At 35.7% G+C, this 15,544-nt stretch overlaps 1 protein-coding gene across 1 annotated transcript in view; it reads left to right on the forward strand.

The window, feature by feature from the left end:
• Nucleotides 1-13,096, forward strand: part of LOC119767049 — an 86,083-nt gene extending 72,987 nt beyond the window's left edge. Inside the window, exon 3 of the mRNA XM_038254352.1 lies at nucleotides 13,049-13,096. Coding sequence (XP_038110280.1) covers nucleotides 13,049-13,056 — 8 coding nt within the window. The 3' untranslated portion in view covers nucleotides 13,057-13,096. The remainder of the gene's footprint in view (nucleotides 1-13,048) is intronic.
• Nucleotides 13,097-15,544: the final 2,448 nt, after the last annotated feature.

Here is a 15,544-nt window from a genome sequence, read left to right on the forward strand (position 1 = left end):
TCATGCCAAATATTAGCCCTCTACGACAAAGGGAAGTGGGGTAAAACGGGCGTTGAAGTTTGAGGTCCTAAAAACATGAAAATTTTTAAAATTGCACGCATTTCGGTAAAACTTTATCAATTCCAACTCTCTTAGATACATTAGAAAGGTATTTTGAAACCCTTGAAAATGTGCCACAGACATCCAGGATTGGTTTAACTTTTTCTCATAGCTTTTGCGAATTACTGCTCAAAATTGATTTTTTTAAAACCTTAATATCTTTTTGCAACAAAATGGGCGTCATATTCAATGTTTGGCCCTTTTAAAATGTAAGACCTGATTTAAAAAAAATCAAAATATTTTTTTTCGAAAAGATCGGAAAATTTCAAGAATTTTTCATGTTTAAACATTGAAAATCTGACCATTACTTACTGAGATATCGACATTAGAAAATTGTGAGTTGTTTTGGTGAGACTTAGAAAACTTCAATTTTCGTGTTTCTTTTCCTTTAAGCCGCTGTATCTCAGCAACCAGAGGTCCAATCTTAAATGTCTTTTAGACAATTTTATAGCCAATTTTATGAACTTTTCAAAAAAAATATATTTCTAGAAATGGTCACTCATGGTCACTATTTTTAAAAATCGCTGCAAATATTTCGCAAAAATCAAACTTTCGGTGGCTATATCTTGAAAACGGAGCTCTTTATCAAAAAATATGTAAAGTAGTTTTCGATTGCAAATTCAATTTGCATTAAAAAATTACGTCAAATTTGTTTTAGCATAAAATTTCGATTTTTTCCAAAAAATCATTATTTTTTCAATAATTCATAACTCGGCGGCAGATTTTTTGACCATATTTTCTCTATAGCTCAAAAGTGGCGAGTTTTTGTCCCCTAAAACATATAAAAAAATCTCGAAAATCAAAAATACGTATTTTGGGTATCGAGTTTTTGTGGAAAAAAAGTTGATAAAAAAATCAGCAATTTTTTTTTCCGTGTACCAATTTTTCCTCAATAGTCCTCAACAATACCTACAACTTTTCCGAATACACCAAATTGATCAGAAAATTCACTCAAAAGTTACAGCTGTTTGAATATATACCATTTTTGTATGGACAGCAGCCAAAATTATATGGAGACTTGTATGGGTGAACCAATGATGCAAAATAGCTTATTTGGTCATAGGGAAGGCCCCCACAAAGTTTGAGCCAAATAAAAAAATACAAATAAAATCCATTTCCGGTTTTGGTAGAGAATTGCTCAGCTTCGTGGTTAGGGCCAAAAATTACTCCGTGGGAAAAGTCGAAGATGGGTCGGGAAACTTTTTCCGAATTCGTGTGAATTGGTAGAGAATGACCATTTTATACATTTTGAACATTTTTCAACATTTTTATATCAAGCAAACTTCGCTGCCCATGTTCGCATAAATGTGTTATATTTTCGCGAAAAATTGGATTTCCTCCATATTTCTAGAACATCGAACTGGATTTTTTTGTTGTTTGTCTCGTGACACGTTCTATCCGTTTACGGCAGACGTGAAAAAATATAGCACATAACTTTAAACTGCTCCTCTTCGCATAATTGTCGCATATGCATTTTCATCACTTTTGAATTATTGATGCAGTTCGGTTCAGAATTGAGCAGTTCTCTAGGATTTCGGTCATTCGATTTGTTTTGTATTTTTTAATCCGACTGAAACTTTTTTGGTGCCTTCGGTATGCCCAAAGAAGCCATTTTGCATCATTAGTTTGTCCATATAATTTTCCATACAAATTTCGCAGCTGTTCATACAAAAATGATGTATGAACATTCAAAAACCTGTATCTTTTGAAGGAATTTTTTGATCGATTTGGTGTCTTCGGCAAAGTTGTAGGTATTGATACGGACTACACTGGAAAAAAATGATACACGGTAAAAAAAATTTGGTGATTTTTTTATTTAACTTTTTATCACTAAAACTTGATTTGCAAAAAAAAACAATATTTTAATTTTTTTTTAATTTTTGATGTTTTAGAGGACATAAAATGCCAACTTTTCAGAAATTTCCAGGTTGTGCAAAAAATCATTGACCGAGTTATGAATTTTTTAATCAATACTTATTTTTTCAAATAATCGAAATATTGGTCGCAAAATTTTTTCAACTTCATTTTTCGATGTAAAATCAAATTTGCAATCAAAAAGTACTGCAGTAAAATTTTGATAAAGTGCACCGTTTTCAAGTTTAATCCATATTTAGGTGACCTTTTTTGAAAATAGTCGCAGTTTTTCATTTTTTTAAATTAGTGCACATGTTTGCACACTTTAGGAAAAAATATTTTTAAAAAGCTGAGAAAATTCTCTATATTTTGCTTCTTCGGACTTTGTTGATACGACCTTTAGTTGCTGAGATATTGCAATGCAAAGGTTTAAAAACAGGAAAATTGATGTTTTCTAAGTCTCACCCAAACAGCCCACCATTTTTTAATGTCGATATCTCAGCAACTAATGTTCCGATTTTCAATGTTAAAATATGAAACATTTGTGAAATTTTCCGATCTTTTCGAAAACATTATTTTCAAAATTTTCAAATCAAGACTAACTTTACAAAAGGGCCAAACATTCAATATTACGCCCTTTTAAATTGTTAGTCAAAAGTGTGCAAACATGTGCACTAATTTAAAAAAATGAAAAACTGCGACTATTTTCAAAAAAAGTCACCTAAATATGGATTTAACTTGAAAACGGTGCACTTTATCAAAATTTTACTGAAGTATTTTTTGATTGCAAATTTGATTTTACAACGAAAAATGAAGTTGAAATAATTTTGCGATCAATATTTCGATTTGTTGAAAAAAAAAATTGATTAAAAAATTCATAACTCGGTCAATGATTTTTTGCACAACCTAGAAATTTCTGAAAGCAGGCCAAGTGCGAATGATGCTGATGATACCTCTTCAGTTGACGCTCAGGCGAGGAACATCCTGGAAGGAGCGTCACTGACTACGTCCGTAGTCCTGTTAGATCATTCTTGATCAGGACAGTATAGCTCTGGTTCCTTGCAAGTGTCCTATTTTCTTACCTCCACGTTGGCTTGGTTTCCATGATGACCTAGCTGGTGGCCTGTGGAAACGGATCGTAAACCTTTGACCACCGCGGGTCAGAGTCGAGACGGCTAAAAGAAAGGGGCGCGTCAATGTGGGAAAGGGAAGTTATTTGTGATTGTAGACGGTATTGTTTTGATTCGCAGTATGTTGAGTCAACTGCTGTGGATGTACCTGAACGTCGCAGAACGGGGTTTCTCTCCTTTCCATTTCCAGCTACCATCTATCTTCTGTTTATTTTGTTTCACTGATGTTCTAAAACGGCTGTTCACTATCCTCCATTTGATTTTGATTTTACTTATTTGATTCTCTTATTTCTCAACGCTTTTCCACTCTATTTTAACAATTGATGCTGCTGTAACAAACTGTCTGCTTTCCCTTAATTTGGCAGCGATGTCAATTTTGTTTATCATGTGCCCTTTCTTTATTTATCTATTTGAATAATTTCTCATCTTCCCTGTAAATTGCCCTCAATAAAATCTAAGCTTGTTTGTTACCTCTATTTATTAACTATTGTTAATTTCTTTTAATTAATTACTATCTTTCTTTCACTATTGATTCTTTACATAGTATATTACCTTCACTGTCCATTGTTTTGAAACTTCACCTTTTTCTTAAGCAAGTGAGGTTCGAGCCCTTACTAAATTTATGGAATGATTAAAGGATTAACACAAATATTACTATTGTACTTTTGAAAAACTTTTCTAAAATGCTTAGGACCAAAATATTATAACAAAACACCGCGACAAAAGAAATAGCAACAAATAAACACGACCCAACAATAGGGAAGATTTCAGGAGAAAACGATACACAGTAAATAACAATTAGTTTTTGAATTCAAACTAAAAATAAAACAGTTTTTGCCTTAATGAAAGTTGATAGGCACACTATAAATGGTTAGGCGCTTATACTTACATCAAACCCTACGTAATGTACCACCCCCGGCCGAGTTAAAATGCGTAACCGAAAAAGAAGGTGTGCATGCCTGGCACGAACACTCAAAGCGTGTTCTAGCGTGCTGCTCGTACTGACTCAGAGCAAGGGTGAGATGTAGGTGTAAGGGCAGTGCGTGTTCGTCGGGAACCTGGTGCATAAGATCGGTCAAGGCCCGTTCTTACACTGAAAATTGCGAATTGCGAATTGCGAACCTGGAAATTTCTGAAAAGTTGGCATTTTATGTCCTCTAAAACATATCAAAAAATAAAAAAAAATAAAAATAGTGTTTTTTTGCAAATCAAATTTTAGTGATAAAAAGTTAAATAAAAAAATCACCAAATTTTTTTTACCGTGTATCATTTTTTTCCAGTGTAGTCCATATCCATACCTACAACTTTGCCGAAGACACCAAATCGATCAAAAAATTCCTTCAAAAGATACAGATTTTTGAATTTTTATACATCATTTTTGTATGGACAGCTGCGAAATTTGAATGGAAAATAATATGGATAAACTAATGATGCAAAATGGCTTCTTTGGGCATACCGAAGGCACCAAAAAAGTTTCAGTCAGATTAAAAAATACAAAAATTAAAATTGAAGAAAATAGACCGATTTCGTAGAGAATTGCTCAATTATGTTCTCTTTCAAGAAGAAAACAATACATCGTAATTCAAATTATCAAAAGAATTTAGATATAAAGTTGATTTTGATGAAAAGTTATTATAATTAAGTTTTAATTAACCAAACGATCAATTGTCGTGTAGTGTTTGCAACTAAAATAAAAACAATAATTTATATCAGTACGAATCGAGAGCGTTTTTCAACACGAAGTGATGAATTTTTTATGCGTAAACCAAGTGAGGAGACGAAATTTTTGAATTAAATTATTTTCGCTGAAAAAAGTTCTAGTTTTCTGTATTTCTAGTAAAAAATAATTTCGGAAAAATCGATTTCCCAAAGATTTCCTCTCATGTGTGGCTGTGTGTGTGTGTGTGGTTTGGCCTGACTTTACCTTGACTCGAGTGCCACAAGAGTGTGCCTCGCAAAATTCCGTATGGTCATTTCGCATAAAAATGCAAATCTGGGCCTGTTGATGATTCAGAGATCTTTGCGCGAAAGGAATTTCTTTTATAACACGGACCGGACACACGGACACACGCTCACTCACATAAATTCCCAGGGACTAGCAGCTGCTGGTTGATTTTGTGCATGTGTGAATGGTGCATGCATGCTGAACCTTGTCCAGGGCCAGGCCGGCGAAGAAGTAGACATGACTAATATATCTACATTTTTTTTTTCGCGAATCAATCCATGCAGAAGAGCTTTTGCAGCGCTGTTGTTGCTGGCGTTGGTGTCCACTCCGGTGCTCTGGTACAGCCAGTAGAGTGCCTTGTAGTGGTAGGTGGACCGATTTGCAGAACTCCACGTCACTGCAGATGGTCTCCGGTACAGCTGCTGTCCCCCCTCCCGTCTTCAACTAATCGGACTAGATGTGGAAGAGAGAAATTGTTTGTGGTTCTCCAACGCATCAAGGTTAATTCTTCATATATTATAGAATTTGTAGCGACAACGTCAAAACCAGCTGTGGTTCTCGCGTATTCGATGCTGCCCAAAGTAAAAATCTACGCCATCTCAGGATGGCCCCCTTCGTGACAGTAATCTGTTACACCCCCGCGCCGAGCTCACGGGCCGTGTCCGTACAAAGATCGTAAGCAGCTTTATGTCCGACGATGGCTTTCAACTCATCGTCGTCGGATTCTGGAGGATCACCAGGTTGGAGGAGGCCAGGGACAACCCTCGCGGTGTATTGACCGCGATGCAAATGAATCGATATTCATATTACACCCACAATTTCTTTGCGCGCTACCGCGAGTGCTGCTTAACGGCGGTGGAGGTTAATTCTTTTTTTCAGAGAGATGAATAATATTTTGAATCACCCACATTCAAAGGGAACACATTTCTTGTTTGCCATTTTTGGGTCAGTCGATAGCTGTGGTAAGCTCATTGACAATTTTGGAATAAGAAGACAGCAACTTTGTTTACCTGAATATCTCAACATTTTCTTGATTATATTTTACTAACTATTCAAACTTTTACTTCTTACTTCTTCTTGATGTACTTTTAACACTCCTCTACCATGGTCAATATGATTCCATAGCATTCCGCATTTAATTCGTGCTCTTCATTTTGCATAAAAAATCAATCCAATCAAAGTCACCCCGTTTAACGGTAGTCCAACTTATTTTATTATACTTTTCAAAGAGTCAGATGACCTTGCAGTAAACAAATGAAATTTCTGATTGATCTGGCACATTCAAAAAGCTCATGGCTAATCTGAATATCAATATACACTTTCAAAGACATAACAGGAATTCTGATCTTGTTTCAAAAACATTAATATAAAAAGTTAAGACAATTCAAAACTATTCACCAATAAAGCTAAAAGTGAAAATTAACCATTGAAACGCTGCTCAACCCGAAACCTACTAAAACGACAGCCCGTTACCCTCTATACGGTCAGTAATTACTGGTAGTATCAGCAAGGCACGATTACCACCACAGATTGTATACCTTGTGCGATGGGATGCGGACCCGTACAAGAGATGCGGAAGATCACTGTGACCAGATTGAGCCAAAGCCTTCGTCCCCGGCCCGCCTTCTTCCGCCTGCGCTCCTTGCCCTGATGCTGTGCCGTGCGAATGAAAAATCGGCTGACCGTTTCATCGAGAAAAAGGAATGCAGCTCGGCAGCAGCAACAGAAGCAACAGCAACTCTGCAAAAGGAGAGTGCACTTAATTTTAGGCCTCCATGCACTTGCTGACACTGTGCGTCATTTTATTATCTCCCGTATAAGTATGCATGTTATCATTATTATATATGAGTATCGGTATCAAGCGATTTTTATACATTTTCCCGCAGCACCACCAGCCGCAGCAGTCTTCATTCTTGTAATAATTTTATAAAATAATATTCTTGTTTTCTTCGTGCGTTTCTTGGCTCCAAACCATACCACCCTGCCCGGACCTCGATATTGACGCACTGTCGCATAGTGGGAAGATTTCGTTAAAACTTCTATCTTTGTATAAAATTATACAAAACTTGTTACAAACAGAGGCGGTTGATAATCAAATTCGATACACAATAATTCCATGTTTTGTTCTGTTTAAGTCCCGTACTAAAATTTCACTTTGTTGACACAGTTTCAACCAAGTAAAGTTTGGCTCCCACCTTGTCCCACTGTGTCCCCGATTCAGGTGGAAAAGATTGAACTCCACGCGGAACGTGAACACGCGGTAAAAAAAAATATAACCTGAAATGATCATAATAATTGCGTTGTCTCCTTTTCATTTTGGGCAATTTCCAGAAAGATCGACAATGGCCCTCACGATGGATGGTTGAGGGATGTAACGTAACATCCGAGGCACCTGAATAAAAAGGCCAGAAGGCATTTTGCGCGGGCTCCCGAGCGGGGCATATTGTTAAATAACGTCGTATAAAGGGTTCCCTTTTACGCTTCCTCCCACCCCCCCAGTGGCGCAGCGTGGCAAGATCTCAACGGCGACCGACGACAGTGCGGTACATATTCAAGTGACGAAAAGTTGACGATCTGGTTGGGCAGCAGCCAGTATCGCAAGTTGCGCGGTGCTTCCATCTGCGATTAGTGAGGGCACAAGTATTTTTTTCAATATCCTGTATAAGCGGTATTTTTTTAACCAATCGTTCCAAAATTTTGAGAAGTTGTTTGAGACCCACAGATGAATAAAAAAATGTGTTGCTGAAAAAATAATTTTGAGTTTGATTTAACCCTGTTACCTCGCATTATTTGGAAATAATGTTCATCTGAATTATTTTTTTTTAAATTAAATGCACAGCACACCAGTTAAAATAAGAAGATTAATATCACTCAAGTGACTTCATCTTGAGATAGGGTTGCCAGATCTTCAAACATGTTGACTCGTTGGGATCTGATAATCTAAACAATGATCGGTCGAATTATGGATCCGGATACAGTTTTCATAAAGATAAATGAGACCCGGCCGAAAAAAGTACATGAATTCATAAACCTCACTCAAGTTGTCATAATTTGCGACAGGGCAATCAACTGAAAGCAATTTAAAATGCATTCCCCTGCATTTAGAATGATTCCAAGCATGTTTGTGTAAGTTAAAATTCTGTTGAAGTTTACTCATTTTCATGTAAACTAATGCATTTTCCAATGACTTTTCATTGAGATGTTTAAATTGTGGCTTGTAGTTTCAATTATTTTTTTTTTTATTTTTTTACTTCAAGACAATTAGAGGGTGACGAGCGGGAATTTCCGGGAAAAAATTCACGGGAAATCGACCATTTTTAAACCTGTGGACTTCCGGGAAATTTGTTCGAGACTCCCAGGAAATTTATATTTTATAAATATCCAAGCAAAATTATACAAACTAATCAGAACAACATTAGAAAATTTGAAATTATTTAAAACATTGGATGTTACATGTAAGATGTTCAAGTCCGAATGAACCAATGCTTCTTTTATCTTCTTATTCAAAAAGTGTAAATGTTAACTTTTCAAAAATTCCAATAACTTTAATTGAGAGAACTTAAAATAATGTTGACTCTAAAATTTACCTTAAAGCATACTTAGCAGTTGGACCCCAGGAAGGAAGTCTAATGAGCAATTCCAGCTCAAATCAGGATTTTTTCTGGTACTTTTGTACCCGACTGTCTCCTATTTCAATGAAACTTTGTAGACATGTTATACTAGGCCTATATAAGCCATTATAGTACTCGAAAATAACATTTGGGAAGGGCGAAAGGTATTTAAATATTTTTGTATTTTGCAATTTAAAAATTACTGTATCTCGAAGCCGTTGCATCGTATCAAAAAGTGGTCAAATACAAACTTGTAGGAAATTGGACGGGCTTTCTGATAAAAATACACTGAAACAAAAATACACGCCACTTCTATGAAATTTTTCAGTTTTTAAGCTTAAAAGTTAAATTTGATGGTGACGTGACGATTTTTTTCGCTCAAAATTTTTGAGTAAAAAGCCTAAAATGTAAAAAAAACTAAAGAAAAATGCAGGCTTGTATGTCTCTCTAAAAAAATACAAAAATCATTTACTACAATTGTTTTTTTGAAAACTGGTCTAAACGTCAATATTTTTCAGAATCGATAATGGGAATCGATAATGGGAATCGATTCCCCAGACAATTTTACATAAAGTCTCCATATTGACCATTGCCCTAAGTTCAATCCTTGGGAAGATACAGCGGATTTAAAAATAAAAATGTTGAAAATATAGGTTTTTTTTGTGGTTTTTGGTAATTTCTATTTGACAGACTTGGTTTTTCTGTCTCGTAAATATTTTTACCGGACAGCTCGTCCCATTTCCCATAAGTTTGTCTTTGACAGTTTTTCAATTTGACTTGTCTTATTATTTACGTAAGCTTATTTACTATCCAGGTTTCTACCACACTGAAAAAAAAATCTATTTACAGTTATGAGCAAAGTAATTAAACTTATATCTGTAAGCCCATACATTTAACTGAAATGCTGTCAAAGACAAACTTATGGGAAATTGAACGAGCTTTCCGGTAAAAATATTAACGAGACTGAAAAACCAAGTCTGACATACAGAAATTGCCAAAAACCACCAAAAAACCTATTTTTTCAACATTTTTATTTTTAAAACCGCTGTATTTTCCCAAGGATTGAACTTAGGGCAATAGTCAATATGGAGTTTTTTATGTAAAATTGTCTGGGGAATTTATTTCCACTATCGATTCTGAAATTTTTTTACGTTTAGACCACTTTTCAAAAAAAAGTTGTAGTAAATGATTTTTGTACTTTTTTAGGAAAGACATACCATCTTGCATTTTTCGTGAGTTTTTTTGTAACATTTTAGATTATTTCCTCAAAAAAATTTATCGAAAGAAATCGTGACATCACCATTAAATTTAACTTTTAAACTTAAAAACTGAAAAATCTCATAAATGTGGCGTGTATTTATATTTCAGAAAGCCCGTCTAATTTCCTACAAGTTTGTCTTAGACCACTTTTTGATACGATGCAATGGCATCGAGATACAGTAATTGTTAAAATGCAAAATACATTTTTTTTTTAAATACGTTACGCCCTTCTCAAATGTTATTTTCGAGTACTGTTGGCTCCATATACACAAAAATGGCTTATAGGCCTAGGATAATACGTCTACAAAGTTTCATTGAAATCGGAAAGGGTCGGGTACAAAAGTACCAGAATATTCCTGATTTTAGTTGGAATTGCTCTAATGTTTTTTTAAATATATTTTTCCTCATCCAAGCATAACAATCCTTATTATCTATATTTTTTTATTCTTATTTATTTGATTTCGCTGTATCAAGATAATTTCCTATTTTGATGTCAATAAGTCATTTTATGTTTCGCTTCATCCTCAATATTAAGTTATATTTTGTAAGAAAAAACTCTGGAAATCTTTGTAAAATTAAGGTCCGCCAAATGTGGACATTCCTATTTCTTCAATGAATATTTACAGTTACCTTAAAAAAGAAAAAAAGCAACTTTAAATTGTTGTTTTGAGTCGCAATTTATCATATTGCAAAAATCCCGATACTGGGAAATTATATGTCAGCTATTTTTTACTTCACAAAAATCTAATAACAAGTTCATACAACAAGTTGTATTTGCAGATTCAGAAAAAAAAATCTAAAGGTAGATCATAGTTTCCAAAAATAATGAGGCTACTAATGAACGTTTCATTGATTAAGTATGAATAAATAGTAACTGAATTCATTGAAAAAAAAATATTTATAATTTTTCGTTATACACTTCCGGGTTCCGGGAATTCCCGGGAAATTTCCAAACTCAACTCTCGATTCCCGGGAAATTGAAAATCTCGATAATCGTCACCCTCTAAAGATAATGCACAGAATGGTCAACCAAACAAAACGTGTTTGTTATTGTTTACATTGCGTGCTCTAGTTTTTGTTTATTCAAAGTCGGTTTTTGCTAAAAAAAACCACGTTTGAGACCAGTTTTGAGCAAGCTGTGACTTTAGACTGGACCTAGATAGCACCTCACTTTCATCGGTGAAGTTTAAAAAAAGTTTTCCGCAAAAAAAAACAAAATTTCGTAACCCTGCTCCTTTTTTTTGCTAAAAATTCGTCTTATTGAAAAAGTTTTGTTCACTCCAGTATGGCTGTAATTTTAAAATAAATTGTATTCTTTAACCACCGTCCATCTCACAGCCTCCGCGCAGCCGGTGCATATGCATTTTACATGCATATGAACCGCCAGCATTATCAGGTGGAAAAATATATAACCGGTACTACTAGTGTTGTGTTGTTGTGCTGGGAAGTACACGACGACAACGAAGTTGACCGGCACCTCCTGTCCGGGTCCACCCTTATCGATCGACTAGCCCTCTGTCGCCTTGTTACAGTAAATTGTCCAACTCCTTCCCCCCCATCAACCTGGTCCCTGTGACCAACATTAGTTGTATGCACCAAGCGCGGCACCGCCAAAGGATTGGCCATTGACCTGAGTGTGCGAAAATTGAGCGCTTGCCAGAGCAAATTTCCATAAACTGGTAACGGATTGGCGCCCTCTCCCCGGGAGACTCCATTTAGACGGTGAGGTGGTCTCTAGATCCTAGCCTCCGAGGGGCCAATGGCAGCCGCCCGGGGCCGTTTTTATCTTTCACGAGAAAAAGGCAAATACTCAACTTATGCATTAGTAGGTTGCAAAACTTTTGAATTAATGCAAGAAATAACGCGAAATTTCGAAATGGCATTTTTTAGACCAAAAGCTACTCCGAATTAGAGGGCAAAATTTGTGATCTTATGGGGCCTGTCTCGATTGAAAAAGAGAAAAAGAGAAGCAGAGAGAGACCAAAGTGCACAAAATCAGGTAAAAGTAACCGCGCTGCGGGAGAAGAGACGAACCCGAACCCGACGAACAATAAACCTCCACGGAGAGTGGCATCGCGCCCAGGAGAGTTTTGTGCTCGGGAAGCAGCAAATCACGCGAATACCCTCCACTCACAGCACAGGATTGAGTTCTTCTTTCGTCACACTAAATATGCACACAGATAAAATTAAGGTACGCATGCACACCGCGATCTTCGGATGGTGCAGAGGTGTTTGATCGAGAGATGCTCTGCCTTTCCAGTGTGTGATTCAGAGAGACAAATAAAAAAACAACTAATAAATGGAACGGGTTTCGAAGCTCGCGGGTGACTTTCTCAACAGACGGATCGGTGATTCTAATCTTGTTTGAGAGATTTATTTCAAAATATTATCATTCTGAATGCCATTTTAATTTTAAAATCGAGCTTGTGATTCATTGCTCGCATATGCTTCAACTTTATTAGTTAGAAAAGCCCATTTAAAAAAGTATAGGGTAAAAACCATCATTAAATCCACTTTAAGGTGGTTGGTATAACATTAATAAACTAGTTTTCAATTTTCAATTTAAATTTATTCATCAATTTATTCATACCATTTGATATGTTAGTCCAATTCTCCATAACCAGGGCTCATTGGAAAGGTCTCTCGAATGCCTATCGGTGGGTCGCATGACGGTTCTGGATAGCATTTTCGTCGAAATACCCATGATCCGGCCTCAACAAATTGTATAAAAAACATTTTGTTACAAAAACCACCCTTTCAAAATCTTATGGAATTCACCCAAAATCAGATTTAGAATTACTTTTGAAGTACTTAACTAAACATTATAATTGATTGACTTATCGGACCCCAAGGCAGGCCGAATGAGACCAAAACGGACACAATTCACACAATATTTTCAGCCAGTCCTTAGATAATCTAGAGATATTATTTTGATCAAGCTCTACCAAACAATCTACACCTCTACACCAACCTCTACACAATTTGGGGCTGAGTAGATAGGTGTACGTGAAGGTGATTCTAGAAGATCTTATTAGGAAACTCACATTTGATTGATTTTATTGCATTTCCTCAGTAAAATGAGGAAGGTAAAACCAACGCAGAATAATTCAATGATAACTAACGTAACCTTATTTTTCTTTTCTTTGCAGGTAATTAACATTTGATTCCTAGCGTATGCGTGAGTAGAGTGTTTAAAATGCGTAAGTGCACATCTGTTTTCTTAAAAAAAAATCACAGCCAAAACTGGGCAGCATTCGTCCGAGAGAGTAATAGTCTCGAGCCGAGAATATATTGGTTTATTTCCAAATAAAATCAATATGTCCTAAATAAAAAACAAAATTGATCTTTAACAAATTGAAATAATAAGTTAACTGCCTCGATCATTGTATGAAATTTAATTAACGAATTGGACAACACATTTGTTTTGTTTGTGTGAATTAGAGGCATTATTCTCTATAGTTTAGCATTATGCTATCAACTAAATATGGGGCACTATTCTCTAGAGCAAGCGTGCCCAACATCCGGCCCGTGACAGCTCTTGTAAACGGTTCAATGAGACTTGTCATGGAATTGAAAATTTTAATTTAATGCAGTAAAAATTAAGTTTTGAAAAATATTTGAAGAGCATCTTATTTTTTCTGTTAAAGCCATTCAAAATTAATTATATGTCCTGCTTAAAAAAAAACTAAAAATCGTTATCGCCATCAGGGATGACATTGGGTCTGGGGGTGAAACAGGGTCATACAATTTTCTACAGACCCAGACCTAATGTCACACTTGATGACAATACATTTCAAATTCCAAGCTTTTTAAAAAAAATAATTACAGAATGTTTAGAACAAGATGACAATTATGCTACTGTCAAAAATTTATATCAGTAAACGTAAACGTAAAATTTTAAATTGTTTTTTTTTAATTTAAATTTAAATTTTTCACATTTAAGAGACACTTAAAAAAATGGATTTATCTATTACCATCTCACTGCTCATTAAAACATGCAACAAAATGCAGGAAGAAGCATCCCAATTGGTTAAATCTAAAGGGCATTTTAGTGAAAAAATTGCATAATTTTCAAACTCAAATAAAAAAGTGTTCCATCCAGATATCAACTCGGTTCGACCTGCAGCTTGTAGGGGACATTTGGGACTACCATCTGAGACTGAGAACGCTTTGGTAAGGCAGAATAACATATTAAATAGACACTTTTACTTTTAGTGATTTTTTTTTTGTTGTACATTTTTGCTCGGGACCCCTTAGATCCCATTTTCTAGTGATAATTTCATCATATTCGTGTTTCTAAGACAATTTCACAATAGAAACATGCATAAAATGTTTATTTTCATCCATTTTAATCCTTTAAAAAACGAAAGTTAAAAAAATCTTCGATTCACATTTATTGAAAATCAAGTTCGTTTCCAAGGATACTAGATGACACCAGAAAAAAAGCAATAAGAAGTCAGAAAGCAAGTTTCTAACAACAAATATACAAAATTAGTTGTTTAAATAGTGAAAATCATCAAATTGGATGGAGCTAGGAGCGAGTGCTTAACCTGTCAAACAAACGAGAATATCCCCTTATTAAGTTTTTCAACTCACCACAAATGTTCAAGATAGACCACTGTTCAACAAAATGGTTCTTAGGCAGATTTATTGGACGCGCTTGGTCTCTTACAAGTAAAATTATGGAGCAGCATTGTTGTTGTTGTTGATGTTGTGGATTTTATTAGGGGAAATTCGTTCCCTTTGGTAAATTAAATAGATTTATTTCCGGAGTTTTTTTTAAAAAGGTCCAATAAACCGCCTTGAGTCAGGAATATTAAAAAACACCCAAAAAGCAAAAACTGAAAATTTAGTTTATTGGACCTTTAAAAAAAAACTCCAGATTTATTCTAGGCCTAAAAACACCGTTGTGTTTCGTGGTGATGTTTGGTTCGTTGTGCTCGATATCCATACTGATCGTCGCAGAAGTTTATGGAGCAGCATGGTGTTTTATATTAACACCGAACTACAAAATTTCTGCGATTTCACAAATCGAGGGAAGACATAATTGAAGTCTTCCTCGGTATTTCGTATCTTGTCGTATTATATTTTGATTCCTCTTGAATTGATATATACATTTTTTTTCAATCAAGATCCACTGTGAATTTACCTAGTTCATAACAACTTCTATTACGCTGTAGCAAAAATTGACAACTGATTTAGATAAGAAGCCCACCTAAACATTTGCGTAAGAAATGCCTAAAATCAGCCCATTTCTAGCGCTACACGACCGACACGATTCCAATCATGATCACGATACTCTCCCCAACTTTTATGCTTATGCTAGGCCAAAAAGCTCCCCGCAGTCAAAGGGTAAAACATCGAAAACTTTTATGCAAGCCGCTCAACGCGCACACACACCAAGAGATCTTGTCATCCATACAGGCGCGTCCGTGAGAGCCCTCCGAGTGGGGTGAGAGACCACGGGGCCAATGATTTGTCCACCATAGAAGAACCTCCGTGGGACCCCAAATCTCTCCCTCTCTTAGGGGCACCCTCCAACATGTTTACGTGTGTGTGTGTGTGTGCGCGCGCGCTCCTAGGGAGCACGTCCGATCGTGTTGTTTTAGCCTCTCCCGTTGGGTTCTTTAGTCTTTTAAATGTAT

The sequence above is a fragment of the Culex quinquefasciatus genome, chromosome 2 (genome assembly GCF_015732765.1).
Source record: "Culex quinquefasciatus strain JHB chromosome 2, VPISU_Cqui_1.0_pri_paternal, whole genome shotgun sequence".
NCBI classification, from domain to species: domain Eukaryota; kingdom Metazoa; phylum Arthropoda; class Insecta; order Diptera; family Culicidae; genus Culex; species Culex quinquefasciatus.